Below are 12912 nucleotides of genomic sequence, written 5' to 3'. Positions count from 1 at the left end.
CACTTTGAGAATGACCTTAGGTGGCTCCTGGCCCAGCAGGTGCTTACAGACACCCAGGTGGCAGAGCCCAAGCCCAGCCCCTGTGTCCTCGCTGCCTGCTGGCACAGAGGGCACTCACCTGTCACGGATCAGGGCCGGGAGGTGCGGGGAGAGCTCTTTGTCACTTGTGGACACCGCTGGGGACCAGGGTCGGAAAGCGGAGAGGCGCTGGCGAGGGTGAACACAGCCAAGGCTCTGCAGGAAGAGAGGCACCGGGCGTCAGGGGTCATCAGAGGCCGGGCTGCGGACCCCGCGGCACCTTCCGTCCTCCGTCCGTCCCTGCCCCGCGCCACCTTGCTGGAGGAGCTGGCCAGGGGCCGCAGCCAGCCCGACTGTTTGTCCTTCTCAGAAGATGTGGGGAGTTGGGCGGAGGCGTCATCTGTCTTCCGGATGGAGGCTGGGGGCTCGGAAGAGACCTGTGAGAGACAGGAAAGTTGTCGTTGGTGCCTCTAGCTCTGGCCAGGGTCTCCCAGCCAGCAGACTCGACCGTGCACAAGGCGTGAACAGTGACGTGCAGACCCGGACCCCAGCAAGGAACAAGTTGCATCCCCGCGTGCCCTGTGGGGCTGCCACGCTGGGACCTCACCCCACAGCTGCAGAAGGCTCAGGGGAGGGCGCCCAGGCTGAGCTCCGGGCAGGACCTCGAGGGGACGGTGCTCCCTCCCCACCACGGCCTTGTCTGCGCACTGCCGACCTGGTGCCCACACAGCTGACAGGAGCCTCAGACTCTGGCCTCTTGCTGCAGTCCTGCCTGGATGGGGAGGGAGGAGCCCGGCAGGCAGGCTCACTGGCCGAGTGTGGGGCCTTCCATTGGGGAGGGTCACCCAGGGCCCCAGAGTTCTGGGTTCTACCAAGCAGAACAGACAATTTGCTGTCAGCCGGAGGGGCCGTCTGGCAAGACCCCAGGAGAAAGGTGGGGCAACCCTCCAGCGCGTGCCCACGGCTTCAGGACCGAGGCCACGCTCATTTTCTCCTCACGCCTCGCAAAGCTGCCTCCAGCCTCCCAGGGGCGCCAGGTTATGCGTCTGCCGGATGCGGTGGCCAGAGGGGCTTCCAGCACCGGTGTCAGGATGACACACGCCCCCATCCTGATGACACAGGATCCCAAGGGGGACGGGGCCTCTGCCTGAAAAAACGGAGCCGTCTGTGGAAGACAGACAGTGCCCACACCCAGGGCAGCTGCGCCGGGGCCACACGCAGCCAGCATGCAGCCACCCGCCCGGGGCCAGGGGCCAACATGACAACGCGCTGTCGCAGGTCTAAATTCAGGAGAGAGCAGAACTGGGGGGCGTTCTGCTGGCCGTCGGGGAGCCTTGGAGGGGAGAAGCGCTCCTCCCCACTAAGGGCTCCTTCAGAACACTTAGAGAAGACACTGTGTCACAAACCTGGCCGTTGGGGGGACACGGGCTTCCCGGGAGGGGGAAGAGGGCAGGGAGGCAAGTGGCCCATGGAGATGCCCTGCTTACCAGGGCCATCGTCACCAAATACCAGGGACAAAGGACTGGCGGGACCCTGGCCAGAGGGCCAAACCCAGCCCCTCACGCTCCTGTAATGCACGCATGTCCACGGGGCCCCCACCATCTGGCAGCCCTGCTCGGGGGACAAACACGTAGGGAGAGGGGGACTCCGGGGACAGAGGCAGCCTCGGGCCCCAGGGAGGAAATACTAGGACCTCGGACCCTGTGCAGGGACGCACTGGCCTTTGTCCTCAGAGAGAAGCAGCTGCCTGAGGCCGGTGGCCCGAGGCCTACGCCACGCTCTGGGGAGGTGCTCCCAAGCGGAGCCCACAGACGGCTGTGGACGGTCTGCTCAGACACAAAACAATCATTCAGGAAATAAAGACCCATTTGTTGGTGCTTTTTAAGGGAAAGAGCCGCGGTGACGTCTGTCTGTGCGGCTTGGACACCTCCTGCCGCCTGCGAGCGGGTGGCCGGGCGGGCGACGGGCGGAGCTTCCTGTTGGAGCAGATAGGAGGCAGGAGGAGAGGAAACAAGCCTAGTTCTCACCGAGAGAAAAGCCACAGGCTTGGCACCGGCGCCTGCAGGTTCTAGAAGCCTCAGGGAGACTCCTGCGGGGTGCATACGACTCGGATCATAGGGCCACCCCCCGCCCCGCACCCACAGGCCACAGCCCCATCTGTCCGCAGGAGGAGTGAGGCAGGCGGGGCTGGGCTCCCACTCAGGGGCCTGGCCCGCGAGCACCAAGCCTGGGACATCTGGAGAAAGGGCCTGAGCCTCCCCCGCCCCACCCACCCCCAAGCTTGTCAACCCTAGGATGGGGACGTGTCTTCAGGCAGGAAAAACCCCAAGAGCAGGACCTTCCATGAACATGAGAGAGCAGCAGGAAGGGGCCAGAAGGGAGCCTCGCCAGGACAGAGACACTGGCCCTGAGGGAGGGCTGCTGCTGCCTCTCCCCTGAGAGCGACCTAGAGCCCCGGCAGCCTGTGCTTCTCCAGGCCTGGAAGGCCGCCATCCCCGGCAGGCCCACGTGAGCCCCCGCAACGGCCCACGGCATCCCCACTCCACAAGAGGTCAGCGAGCAGGTAAGACAGTCACTTCTGGTTCCTGACCCTTCTCAAGGCCTCCAAGCCGGATCACGGGGGCCCACAACCCTCACAGAGGGAGCAGGCTTCTGGGCCTGGGGCCTCAGCTGGGGCACGGAGACTGGCCAGCCCACTCCCCGGAGCCTCGGGCTGAGCCTGCAGAGGGTCCCGCAGAGCGTGGACGGGCTCCCGCGGCCGGCCACGGCACTGCCCGCGGACGCCTGCCCACAGGACTCCGGGCAGAGCACTGCCCCACACGGGGCCGAGAGCACGTGCCAGGACACCCAAGTGTGCCCCCACGCAGCACACACGCAGCCACCAGGACCCCGGCCTTCCACGGAGCAGCCACTCGGCTGGGCGCGGCGGCCGACGTGCCCGTTGCCCTGCTCTGCGAGGCACCCAGGTGCCCACAGACAGGTGAACGGACAGAGAAGACGGGGTCTGCACGCAGGAGAACGTCAGAAAGAACGAAATGCTGCCACTTACACCAGCGTGCACGGAACCAGCGGTGTCGCACTAAGTGACGTCAGTCAGAGAAAGACAATGACCCTCTGATCTCACCCACACCGGAATCTAAGAAACCAAAGAGAGGATCACGGGGAAGGGAGGGAAAAATAGAACCAGATGAAAGCAGACAGGGGGACTCTTCACTCTCGGGGAAACAGGGCTGCTGGAGGGCGGGGCGGGGCGGCTGGGGATGGGCAGGCCGGGAATGAGCCCTGGGAGCCACGCGGGCTGATGCATCACTGACCTCCGCCTCTGAGACCAATAATAATGCGCTGCATGTTAAATAACTGAATTTAAATTAAAAAACACAACCTAACAAAACAAAACAAAACCCGCGGCTGGGAGCTGAAGGGAGCCGGGAGAGGGAAGTCACGGTTTAATGGCTACAGAGTTTCAGTTGGACAGACGGCGGGAAGCAAGGCTGCAGGATCGGACCCGGCGCGGCCGCAGTGCACCCTGCAGTGTTTAAGATGGTAAGTGTTACCTTGTCTATGTTTTGCCACGATTTTTAAAACAAATGCGGTTTTCAAAAGAAAAAAAAGAGCTGTCGGGAGAGCACGCAGGCAGGCACCGGGACCCTCCCGCAGCCACGTGCGCCTCACAAAAGAGAGGACGCCCCGCATGGGTTCCGCACACCCTGCCCAGGGGCCTCTGTAGGTTTACGAGGATTTGGGGGCATGACCTCACAGTGACTTGACTATGTCCCTTCTGTCGGGCTGGGCTGCGGGGTCCCTCCTGTCAGAGGCTCCAGCAGGCGCAGGGCGGTGCTGGGGCAGCGCAGGGTGAGGCCGGGCAGACGACAGGGTGAGCAGCCACCAGGAGCTGCGGCAGCTTCTGGCATCAGCCCCGGGCCCTCATGCTCACAAACGCCGTATTTCATTCCACGCCTGAGCCCCAAACGCACAGAAGGACAGCATCTGCCAAGGCCCAGCAGCAGGGCAGGGCAGGAGGAGGGCTCCGGGCTGCGAGACCAGGGGCCCTTGGATTTCTGAGCCCCTTCCCCCACACTCTGCTGAGAACCCCACGTTCCAGCAGCAGGGCGGCAGGCCTGGGTGTGGGCCCTGACCTGGCATCTGGGAGCCCCTAGACGCAAGACTCCTGTGAGAGAGGCCACTGGCAGTACCCCACGCTTTCTCAGGGAATGAGCTCATTACCACCTGCCTCCCAAGACTGGCCTGGGGTGAACCCAGGATCGCTCCCCAGGGCCTGCCCTGCCCCTTTCCTGTGCACCACCCCGGACATCTTCGAAGAGAAAGAACAACTGTACATGGGGGACAGAGCGGAGGGAGAGAAGACGTTCCAGATGCTGCTGGCACCGGCCTGAAGCCCAAGAGCACAGCCGCTGTCCGTGCGGTGCTCTGGCCACCACAGCAGATACAACCCTTGGCTCGGGGACCGATTCTGCGGGGACACCGGCGGTGCAGAGGGCCAGCTCCCACCCATCTGCCAGGACAGCCAGAGGCCAGCGGGGCACAGCCATGTGCCACACACCCAAACGGCCCAGGGTAGGGACAGCCAACCACGATGACAGACCGCACCCACAGAGCCCAGGTCGAGAGAGCAAGGCCGGGCCAGTGCGCGCCGCGCGTGAACGGACGTGCCAGGCCCCCGTGTGCACACAGAGCCAGCGCTACCGGGGCTGCGGCGCCAGAACCAAGCTCATGCGGGCGGTACGAGCCCTGAGCTGTTGACCCGCAGGAGAAAGACGTCCCTCTTTGTCGGTCAGAATCAAGTCACCTTCTCCACCCAGGTCCACGGACCCCAAACTTTACCTACGCGCACTTGGGGGATATGGGGCCTTCGGCTGAGGATCGGACTGTGACAGTCCGAAGACTCTGCCTGTCAGGAGAACCAGGGCCACAGATGCTGAGAATCAGACCCGCGGCCCCGGTGTGCACACAGGGAGCCAGTGTCCAACAACAAACACGGCTGTGGAGGGCCGGCCAGCAGCCTCAGCACGCCTCCGGCTCCCTCTACCTTCTCTGAGACGCCCCCAGCGGGTCCTTCTCTCCCCATGCCCTGTCTGGACATCGCTGGCATGTGGTGCCCGGCTAGGGCACACTCGGAGCTCAGCTGTGTGGGTCGCTCTCAGCCACAAAGGCCACAGGCACCCGAGAGTGCACGTACCACCACCCCCCCCGCCCCGCCCGGAGCAGATGGGAACTGTGTTGGTTTTGTTCTCCTAGTCCACTAAGGTGCCCCACCCACTCTGGCCCCTGGACCAGGGCCAAGGACGCACACTGCCCCCGGTGCCACATGGCGGGGCCACATCCACCGCCACCCAAGTCCCTCTGACCCAACAGCGCTGGGCACCGAGGACGAAGGAACAAGAGAGTATGTCTGCCCAGCAGACACCTGGGCGCTGAATGTGGAGTGCGGACCTGGGCAGAAGACCAGCCTCCTCACTGTGGCCAGCCACCGCGCGGACGTCCGTGTGCCCAGAGCTTCAGATCCCCACCCACAGCTGATAAAGCCGGGGGCGGGGCGGGGGGGGGCATCACGCCAGAGGAAAAGACTCCCGGGTCCCAGAGCCTGCAGCAGCTGAGCTGGAGCTGGGAACCAGGGAGGCACCGGGCAGCGATCCACCTCCTCCCGCAACAGCAGGCCCAGGCGAGGGTCAGGAAGAGCCCCTGTGGCGAGAAGGCCTCCCGGGTGGCGTGAGCTCAAGCAGCAGTGGCCTGGTCTGGGTGGGCCCTCAGGCCCGGGCACAAGCTGACGACAACAGTCACAGGCCTTAGCCGAATGCCAGGGCAGAGAACAGCAGCAAGAACCACTCGAGGCGCTCTTCTGCCCGCTCTTGTGCCGGTGGTCTGGGGCTGAATTCTGGTCAGTTCCTCGGGGATCAGGAAAGAGAATTTGGAGGTCACAGGTGGGACAAAGAGCTGAATCCCAGGAACCCCAGCTCACTGAAGGCCAGACCTCTGCCAAGGGTCCCAGGTGGACAAAGGACCAATGCCCAAACCCAGGAGAGGCTCCCCAGGGCTCAGGAGCACACGCGTCCCTTTCAGACGCCACGGTGGGGATGGACTTAGCAGATCCCGTAACCATGCGGGGCTCTGGACCACACCCAGACGGTGTGTGGCTCGCAGCTCAGCAGGCGTGGCCACGGGTGATCCCAAACAGGCTGAGCCTGGTCTATAGGTCTCCACTGACCACTGACCACAGGCTGACCACTTGGTGCTCGGGGGGGCCGAGCCTGGCAGGGCCCCTCCTTGCTGTGGCCTCAGCCCCAGTCCCTCACAGGCCCATGAAGGGAAGCCACAGAGAGACCGCCCCGGACAGTGGGAGCAGACCCCACCACTGTGTCCGCTGGGGGCTCCCAAGGCAGGGGCAGTCCCTCTGGGCAGGGCCCAGTGGCTGGCCCTCCCTCAGTCTCGGCTCTCCACACTGTGCTCACCAACCCAGCTGTTAATGCCTAGTTACTAATTAATTACTAATTAGATGCCAAACAACAGGTCCTAGACCAAAGCCCCTTTCCCTCTCACCGCCGGTGCGGCGCTGATGGTCCCCGCTTCGAACCCCCCCGACACAGGGGTCTGAGCCAAACTTTACAGAGAGAGTTTGTATACCCCAAATCAAAACAAAACACCGCCCCACACCAGCCTCCACCCCCGCCCAGTGTCCCCCGAGGGGTCCTGCTGTCCTGGAGCAGTAAGGGGCCCGGCCCCACCCCTGCGACCTTCACATGCTCTTGGTCTCAGGAGATTCCAGCACCTCCTACAAGATCTGGGTCAGCCACGTGGCTTCGTCCAAGACACCAGCTGGTTGGCGCTGGAGGGATCCCTAGTCTGTCACCCTAAGGGGAGGAGGGCTGAGGGGCTCCCCGGAGCCCTGTAAGGCCACGGTCACGCTCCCAGCAGTGTATTTGGGTCAGGGAGGCCACCTCAGCCCCAGACAGAGAAGCAGCATCTGCACCTGGGCCAGGAGGCCCCGCCTTGGGGGTGGAGCTTCCCGGCCACACACCTACAGGGAGGGTCGTCCCAGGCAGCCAGGGGGGCTGCGGGCACCCTCAAGGGCCCATGGTGCTGGCAGGCAGGGCTCTGCACGGAGATGGCAGAGGATCCCCAGAAACAAGGCCTAGACACCGAGGAGGCCACAGCCAGATGGTGGAAGAGGAGGCCTCGGCACACGCCCAGCGCCACGGCGGGTGCGGGGGACTCCCGCTTGCTTTCTTACTTCTCAGCACACACAGGGCCCCTTCCGTGGGCGGGAGCAGAGCACACCAGAAGGAGCACAAACCCATTCCCAAGACGCAGCTGCCTGGCCTGCGGGCGGCCTGACACTGAGGCCGCCTGCTCAGACCCCAAACGGCCTCCCTGGTAACGAGGCCCAGCGCAAGAGTCCGATGACAGAGCACCTGGCGAAGTGGCTGCCCGGCCAACACACGTCCCACCTCTGCCCAGGCCACCGCCACAGCCACATCAGAGGTGCCACATCTCGGCCCAGGAATGAAGGTGAAGCCTCACCCAACGAGGCACCTCATCCCGCTCCAGAGCAACTCAGCTCGCGGAGCACAGCACGGTGGCCCGCACCGGTCACCGGGTAAGGACAGCACTGGCGTCCGTCCCCGCAGGACCTGGCGTGTGCGCAAACAGGGCTGGCTGCGGAGCCCCGGCGGGCGGCACGGCTATGTCCAGGGCAGACGCCCGTCAGGAAGGCAGGTACCGGGAGGCTCGCCAGCCTCTCGAGAACAGTGGCCCCCATTCTGCACACCTGAACAGCACAGAGCAGGCACACAAGTTCCAAGACAGTAGCCTGAGAGGCCATGTCCCAACCTCCTGGGTACGCCAAGGGCCCCCCACCCCGGGGAGCTCACACCAAGCTGGGGGTACGTGCTCTACCGCAGAGCCCCACTGCCCCAGCCTGCCAAGGCCGCACCGCGCTGTCCGCCAGCCCTCCCGGCACCGAACCACGTTCATCGACGCGGTCAGCCCAGCAGTCGAGACGGTTCTGTGCTAGGAGCCAGGGAGAGTGTTTCATCAAACACCCAGAGCTGTTGCGACGTCAGGGCAAGGACTTCTGTGTAATGGCCGGGCTGAGTGAGGAGACGGCACCTGTGTGTTCCGCAGAGGCTGAAGCCTGGGCGTGAGGTCACTGGCCCCTGCGTGCACTAGCGACCTCCTCCAGGAGGCCAACAGGACAGACCAGCGCTGCCGGAGGAGTGGGATCACCCACGCACACCTACATTCTTCACCTGGTAAGAACGGCCACCGGGAGGGGCGCCTGGGTGGCTCAGTGGGTTAAGCCGCTGCCTTCGGCTCAGGTCATGATCTCAGGGTCCTGGGATCGAGTCCCGCATTGGGCTCTCTGCTCAGCGGAGAGCCTGCTTCCCTCTCTCTCTCTCTGCCTGCCTCTCCATCTACATGTGATTTCTCTCTGTCAAATAAATAAATAAAATCTTTAAAAAAAAAAAAAAAAAAAAAAAAAAGAACGGCCACCGGGAGAGCCACAGCCTGTGCAGACCCTCCCGAGGGCCAGGAGTCCCAGGCAAACGTGGCCGAGGGGCGTGGGAGATCCTGTGGGGGGGCCAGCCCCTCTCCGAGCCCCTTCTCCGGTGCTGCTCCCACCCCTGGCTTGTTTCCCCCCCGGGCCGGAGAGTGGCTGCGTGAAGGGAGACGGCCCCAGCCTCACGTGCCGCGAGGACCGGCTCTGGGGCGGGGAGGGCCCTCAGGCCTGCTGGGGCAAAGACTGCTGGCAGGCGCCTTCCCTACCGGCGCGTGCTTCCTTACGCTGTTGCCAAGCAAACGCGAACACGGTGTCCGCAGGGCTGCGGCCGCCACTGCCCACGGGCTTCCCGCGTAACCACGGCCACCACCGCCACCCCAGCCACCACCGCCAAGCGCCAACACGAGCAGCGGGCGGTAGAGAGGATGCGGCAAGTCCAAGTCGGGGTTTTCCTGCGGGTCGGAGGGTGCCGCCGCGGCACCGAGACAACCACGGGCCGGGAGGAACGTGTAGATGCGGCGTCAGCTGGGGGACCTGCGTCGCGCAAGCCAACACACCCCTGCTATGACGGGGCGCGAGGGGCCCGCAGCTCCCCAGAGGCCACGCCCCCAGCAGCAGGGAAACGCACCTCAAAACCACCGCCAGAGACCACTTCACACCCACCGGGATGGCTGTGATCCGACAAGAATCACACAAGCACCCTGGACGGAGGCGGGGCGGGGCGGGGGACGGACGCGACAGGACCTCAAGCCTGTGGGCGGGGCCGGGACCAGCAGCGGCGGGGAAGGGGCCAGCTCCTCAGTCAGGACCTGGGAAAACTGAGAAGAGGGTCCCAGACACGTGCACAGTTGACCCCCGAACAACGCAGGGCTGAGGGACACCAGCCCCCTCCGTGGGGTCCCCAGACGTGACTAACAGCCGGTGCTGACCACAGGCCTGGCCCATCCCACAGGTAGCCGACCGACACACATTTTGCGTGTCATGTGTCGTACACATCATCCTCCCGCGATGAAGTAAGCTACAGAAAACAAAGTGTTACCAAGAGAATAAAAAGAAAGAGAAATACGTTTGCAGGACTGGCTGTCCGTGCCACAGCAGACACGGGTCTGCTTACAGGACGAGCGGCCCCTCAGTGCACACCGACGTCCTCTATGCGTGCGCTAGGACACACTGGCCAGGTCGCACGTGCTTCCTACAGGAAGTATTTACGGGGTAACAGGCCTCCACACAGATCACCAAGCAGCGACAGGGCTGCCTCCTGGCCCCCTCGCCCCTCCGCTAACACAGGGGCCATCACAAAGCTCTCAGGCCTGCAGGATCGAGTCACCGTCGTAACGTGGCACTGGAAACTTCGCAAACCACGGACTTCTGATCACAGGCCTATACCCACTTCCTGCAGTTTCTCCAGTTTTAAGAGGCCAATCGTAGCATAATGATTTGAAAGCGAAGTTATAAAATCAGGAAAGCAAGCCGCCAGGGCCTCCAGCGGGACCCAGGCACGTACCTGCACCACCAGGCAGCCCCTCGCAGAGGGCGCCGCCACTGAACACCACGTGGCTCCCTCGGGGCGTCAGGTTTCACACACAAAACCCGGAGCGCCGGGCCCCTGTCAAAGGTCAGGGAATGTTCCAGTCTGGCCCCATCCCGGACCACGGGATGCCCTGGTCTAAGCTGCGGGGTGAGTGGCCGTGAGGACTCCACAACGGGCGGGGACTGGCCTGGCCCAGACCCCGGCCTGCTCCCACTGCGCCAGGACCTGGTGCCAAGACACTGACCAGAAGCGCAGGGTGGGGGACTGAGCCACCCGGAGTGCAGGCAGCCCTCGGGAGGAGAGGACAGTGCGAGGGGCAGCGGGCTCAGGGGAGACGGGGGGAAACGGGCTCCCAGCAGCCGCTCCGTGCCAGGAAAGGGACAGGCATCCTACGTCCGCTCTGGGCAAGGCCCCAGTTCCCAGCTGGGCAGCCCGGGCCATTCCAGGCTGACGCCGAGGCTCTGGCCAAGGCTGGAGTGGGGGTAGCCGTGTGTACATCCAGGGGCTCAGGGCAGGGGGGCATCTGTGTGTTTCCTGAGGCCCACCTGGTCCCCACCTCCCAAAGTCCTATGGTCCAGTGTCCTGGGCAGTGGCTCTTTCAACCTGGCGCCAGCTCACAGATGGGGGCACACAGGGCTGCTGGATGGCCGCCGCATACCGCGTGGGGCCTGGGCCAACGTGCCCACACCCCTGCACCGACCTGAGATCCCAACTCTCAAGCTGTGGGGTCAGCATCCGGGCCCCTCCCTGCCCTCACCAATACCCATGCTCTGACACTCCCTTGCCCCGTCCCTGACCCTGGCTTCCCGGAGACCCAGATCCCTGGGGCTGGCACCTAGGGGGACCTGGGTGGGGGGGGGAGGGGTGAGGTGTCCCCATCACTGTCTTATGAACCACTGAGAAGACAAAGCAGCCCCTGCCCAGCAGGAGGACCAGCCTGTGCCCCCACAGACTGAGGCCTTGGAAAGACAAGCGGCGGAAGTTCTCGCAAATCAGCAACACTGTGTCTGAGCACAAGAGAGTGCTTTCAGCTGGGGGAGATGCCCCAGGAAAACCACATCTAGGGGTCTGAAGACATGCGTCCAATTTCCGAACTTAGAGACTCAACTAAGCAGTTCTTCCTCATGGTTTGGCAGAGTCTAACAGAATCCAACCACTAAGTGATATGTCCAAGTTAGAAGCTCACTGCAGGTTTAGAATAGGGGCAGGCAGGACCCAGCATTTAGGCTGCTCACAGGTTCCAGGCGACCAGGGACCTTTGGTTACATCATCCTCCCTGAGACGGCCATGGCCTGGGGGAGTGAACCTGTGGGTCTCATCCCCCAGAGCAAAGACGGCAGGCTTAAGTCTGGGACTCTGCAGAGCGCACAGGGAAGGGCCAGCAGCCGTGCTGGGGTGCTGGGCATCTCTCTGTGACCCTCGAAGAGAGGGCCCCACAGTCCAAGTGTTCATGTTATAATTCCACTCCATCGAGTGGGTCGGCAGGAAACGACTAAGACCACAAATTCAGAGATGAAAACGTTTTCCAGAAATGTCATCAGGCCTTCAAAGCAGCCTACCCTGTGATGCTGTCAGGCCAGATTTCTGAAGAACAGGTAGGGGTGGGGGGTGCCTGCCACGTCTGCTGCTCACCCCATGGTGCCAGACCTCCTCCTCCACAACCACTGCAAATGTCAGAGGAGACGCTCCAACATCCCCCCAAAAGCTGAGCTCAGGAGGAAAAGCCCAAGGGCCCAAGGCCAAAGCTGAGAAAAACCACGTGACAGGCCCGCCATGCTGACCCAGGGAGGCCCGCCATGACCACCAGGGGTCAAGGACCCCTGCGCCCCACCCCAGGGACACAGGGACCGTGTAACCACGGGACCCCATGGACCTCCATGAGCCCCAAGTGGAAGCTGAGAGGAGCAGAGTCTGGGGGCCGCACCATACGACCCCCCAGGCCCTGCGCGCAGGCCGCGGGCTGGGCCGCACAGCCTCATCCACAGAGCAACGGGTAGAAATGCTAGAACAGACCGAGCTCAAAATGAGTAAACATATACAGAAAAAAATGTGAGAAAAGAATAAGACATCAAAAAAGATCACGCAGATTGGAAAAAAAGCAGAACTTTCCAGAATAAAAGCAGTTCTCAGGGAAATTATTCCAACGCAGTGCAGAGGAAGACGAGACGGACCCATGAGAGAGGGTAACAGACGCGCAAGAGCAGAGGAGGCATTCCAGAAGGAGAGCGCAGGGAGACGGGCCAAGAGCCTTCTGGATTTGGTGAGAGGCAAGCCTTCAGGTTTCAGAGATGAGGCCGAGGAGGGACCGGAACGGCAGCTTGACCTTTCAGGTGCCAGGTCGACGCCATCATGCCATGCGGCCCGCACGGACACATTCGAGTGTGCGCCCTGTTTCTCGGCCACGAATCCTCAGCTTCAGTGTCAGACGGAGCAAATCCGCACCGACGTGGGGCCCGCAGCAGGCGCTGGACCTGAGAGCTCCGGGAGGTCGGTCCCACACGGGCAGCAGGGGCTTCCGTCCTGCCGGCCCTGACCGGGTCTGCACGTCCTTGAGCACAAGGATGCGGGACCATGTGGGTGAGCAGAGCCCAGGCGGCTTGAACACCGCCCCCTCCCCCAGCTGTGTGCATGCTAGGCCCCGGCCGCGGCCGCTCCGGGGGCAGAGGCCGCTCCCGGGGCAGGGAGTCCGGGCAGAGGCCCGGCAGCAAGGCACAAACGGCGTCCTCATCCCCATCCAGACTGCGAGTCTGTGCGGCTCCAGCAGGGGCAGGGACTCCAGTCCCGAGTGTCTCTCTAACTGGGGATGCTAGGTGCTTGGTGCCGGAGTCCAACTGTCTCCTACAGGTAA

At 63.5% G+C, this 12912-nt stretch overlaps 1 protein-coding gene across 3 annotated transcripts in view; it reads right to left on the bottom strand.

Moving 5' to 3' along the window:
- SKI (SKI proto-oncogene) overlaps positions 1-12912 on the bottom strand; it is a 67758-nt gene that overhangs the window by 5983 nt on the left and 48863 nt on the right. For all 3 annotated transcript variants that reach the window (XM_045063564.1, XM_045063562.1, XM_045063563.1), the window contains exons 2-3: positions 333-455; positions 119-234 (exon numbers count right to left, since the gene is read on the bottom strand). In XM_045063564.1, the coding sequence (XP_044919499.1) occupies positions 119-234; positions 333-455 (239 nt within the window). The remainder of the gene's footprint in view (positions 1-118; positions 235-332; positions 456-12912) is intronic.

The sequence above is a fragment of the Mustela putorius genome, unplaced genomic scaffold, assembly GCF_011764305.1.
Source record: "Mustela putorius furo isolate JIRA1106 unplaced genomic scaffold, ASM1176430v1.1 tig00003853_pilon_pilon_pilon, whole genome shotgun sequence".
NCBI classification, from domain to species: domain Eukaryota; kingdom Metazoa; phylum Chordata; class Mammalia; order Carnivora; family Mustelidae; genus Mustela; species Mustela putorius.
This window is presented reverse-complemented; position numbering and strand designations above follow the sequence as displayed.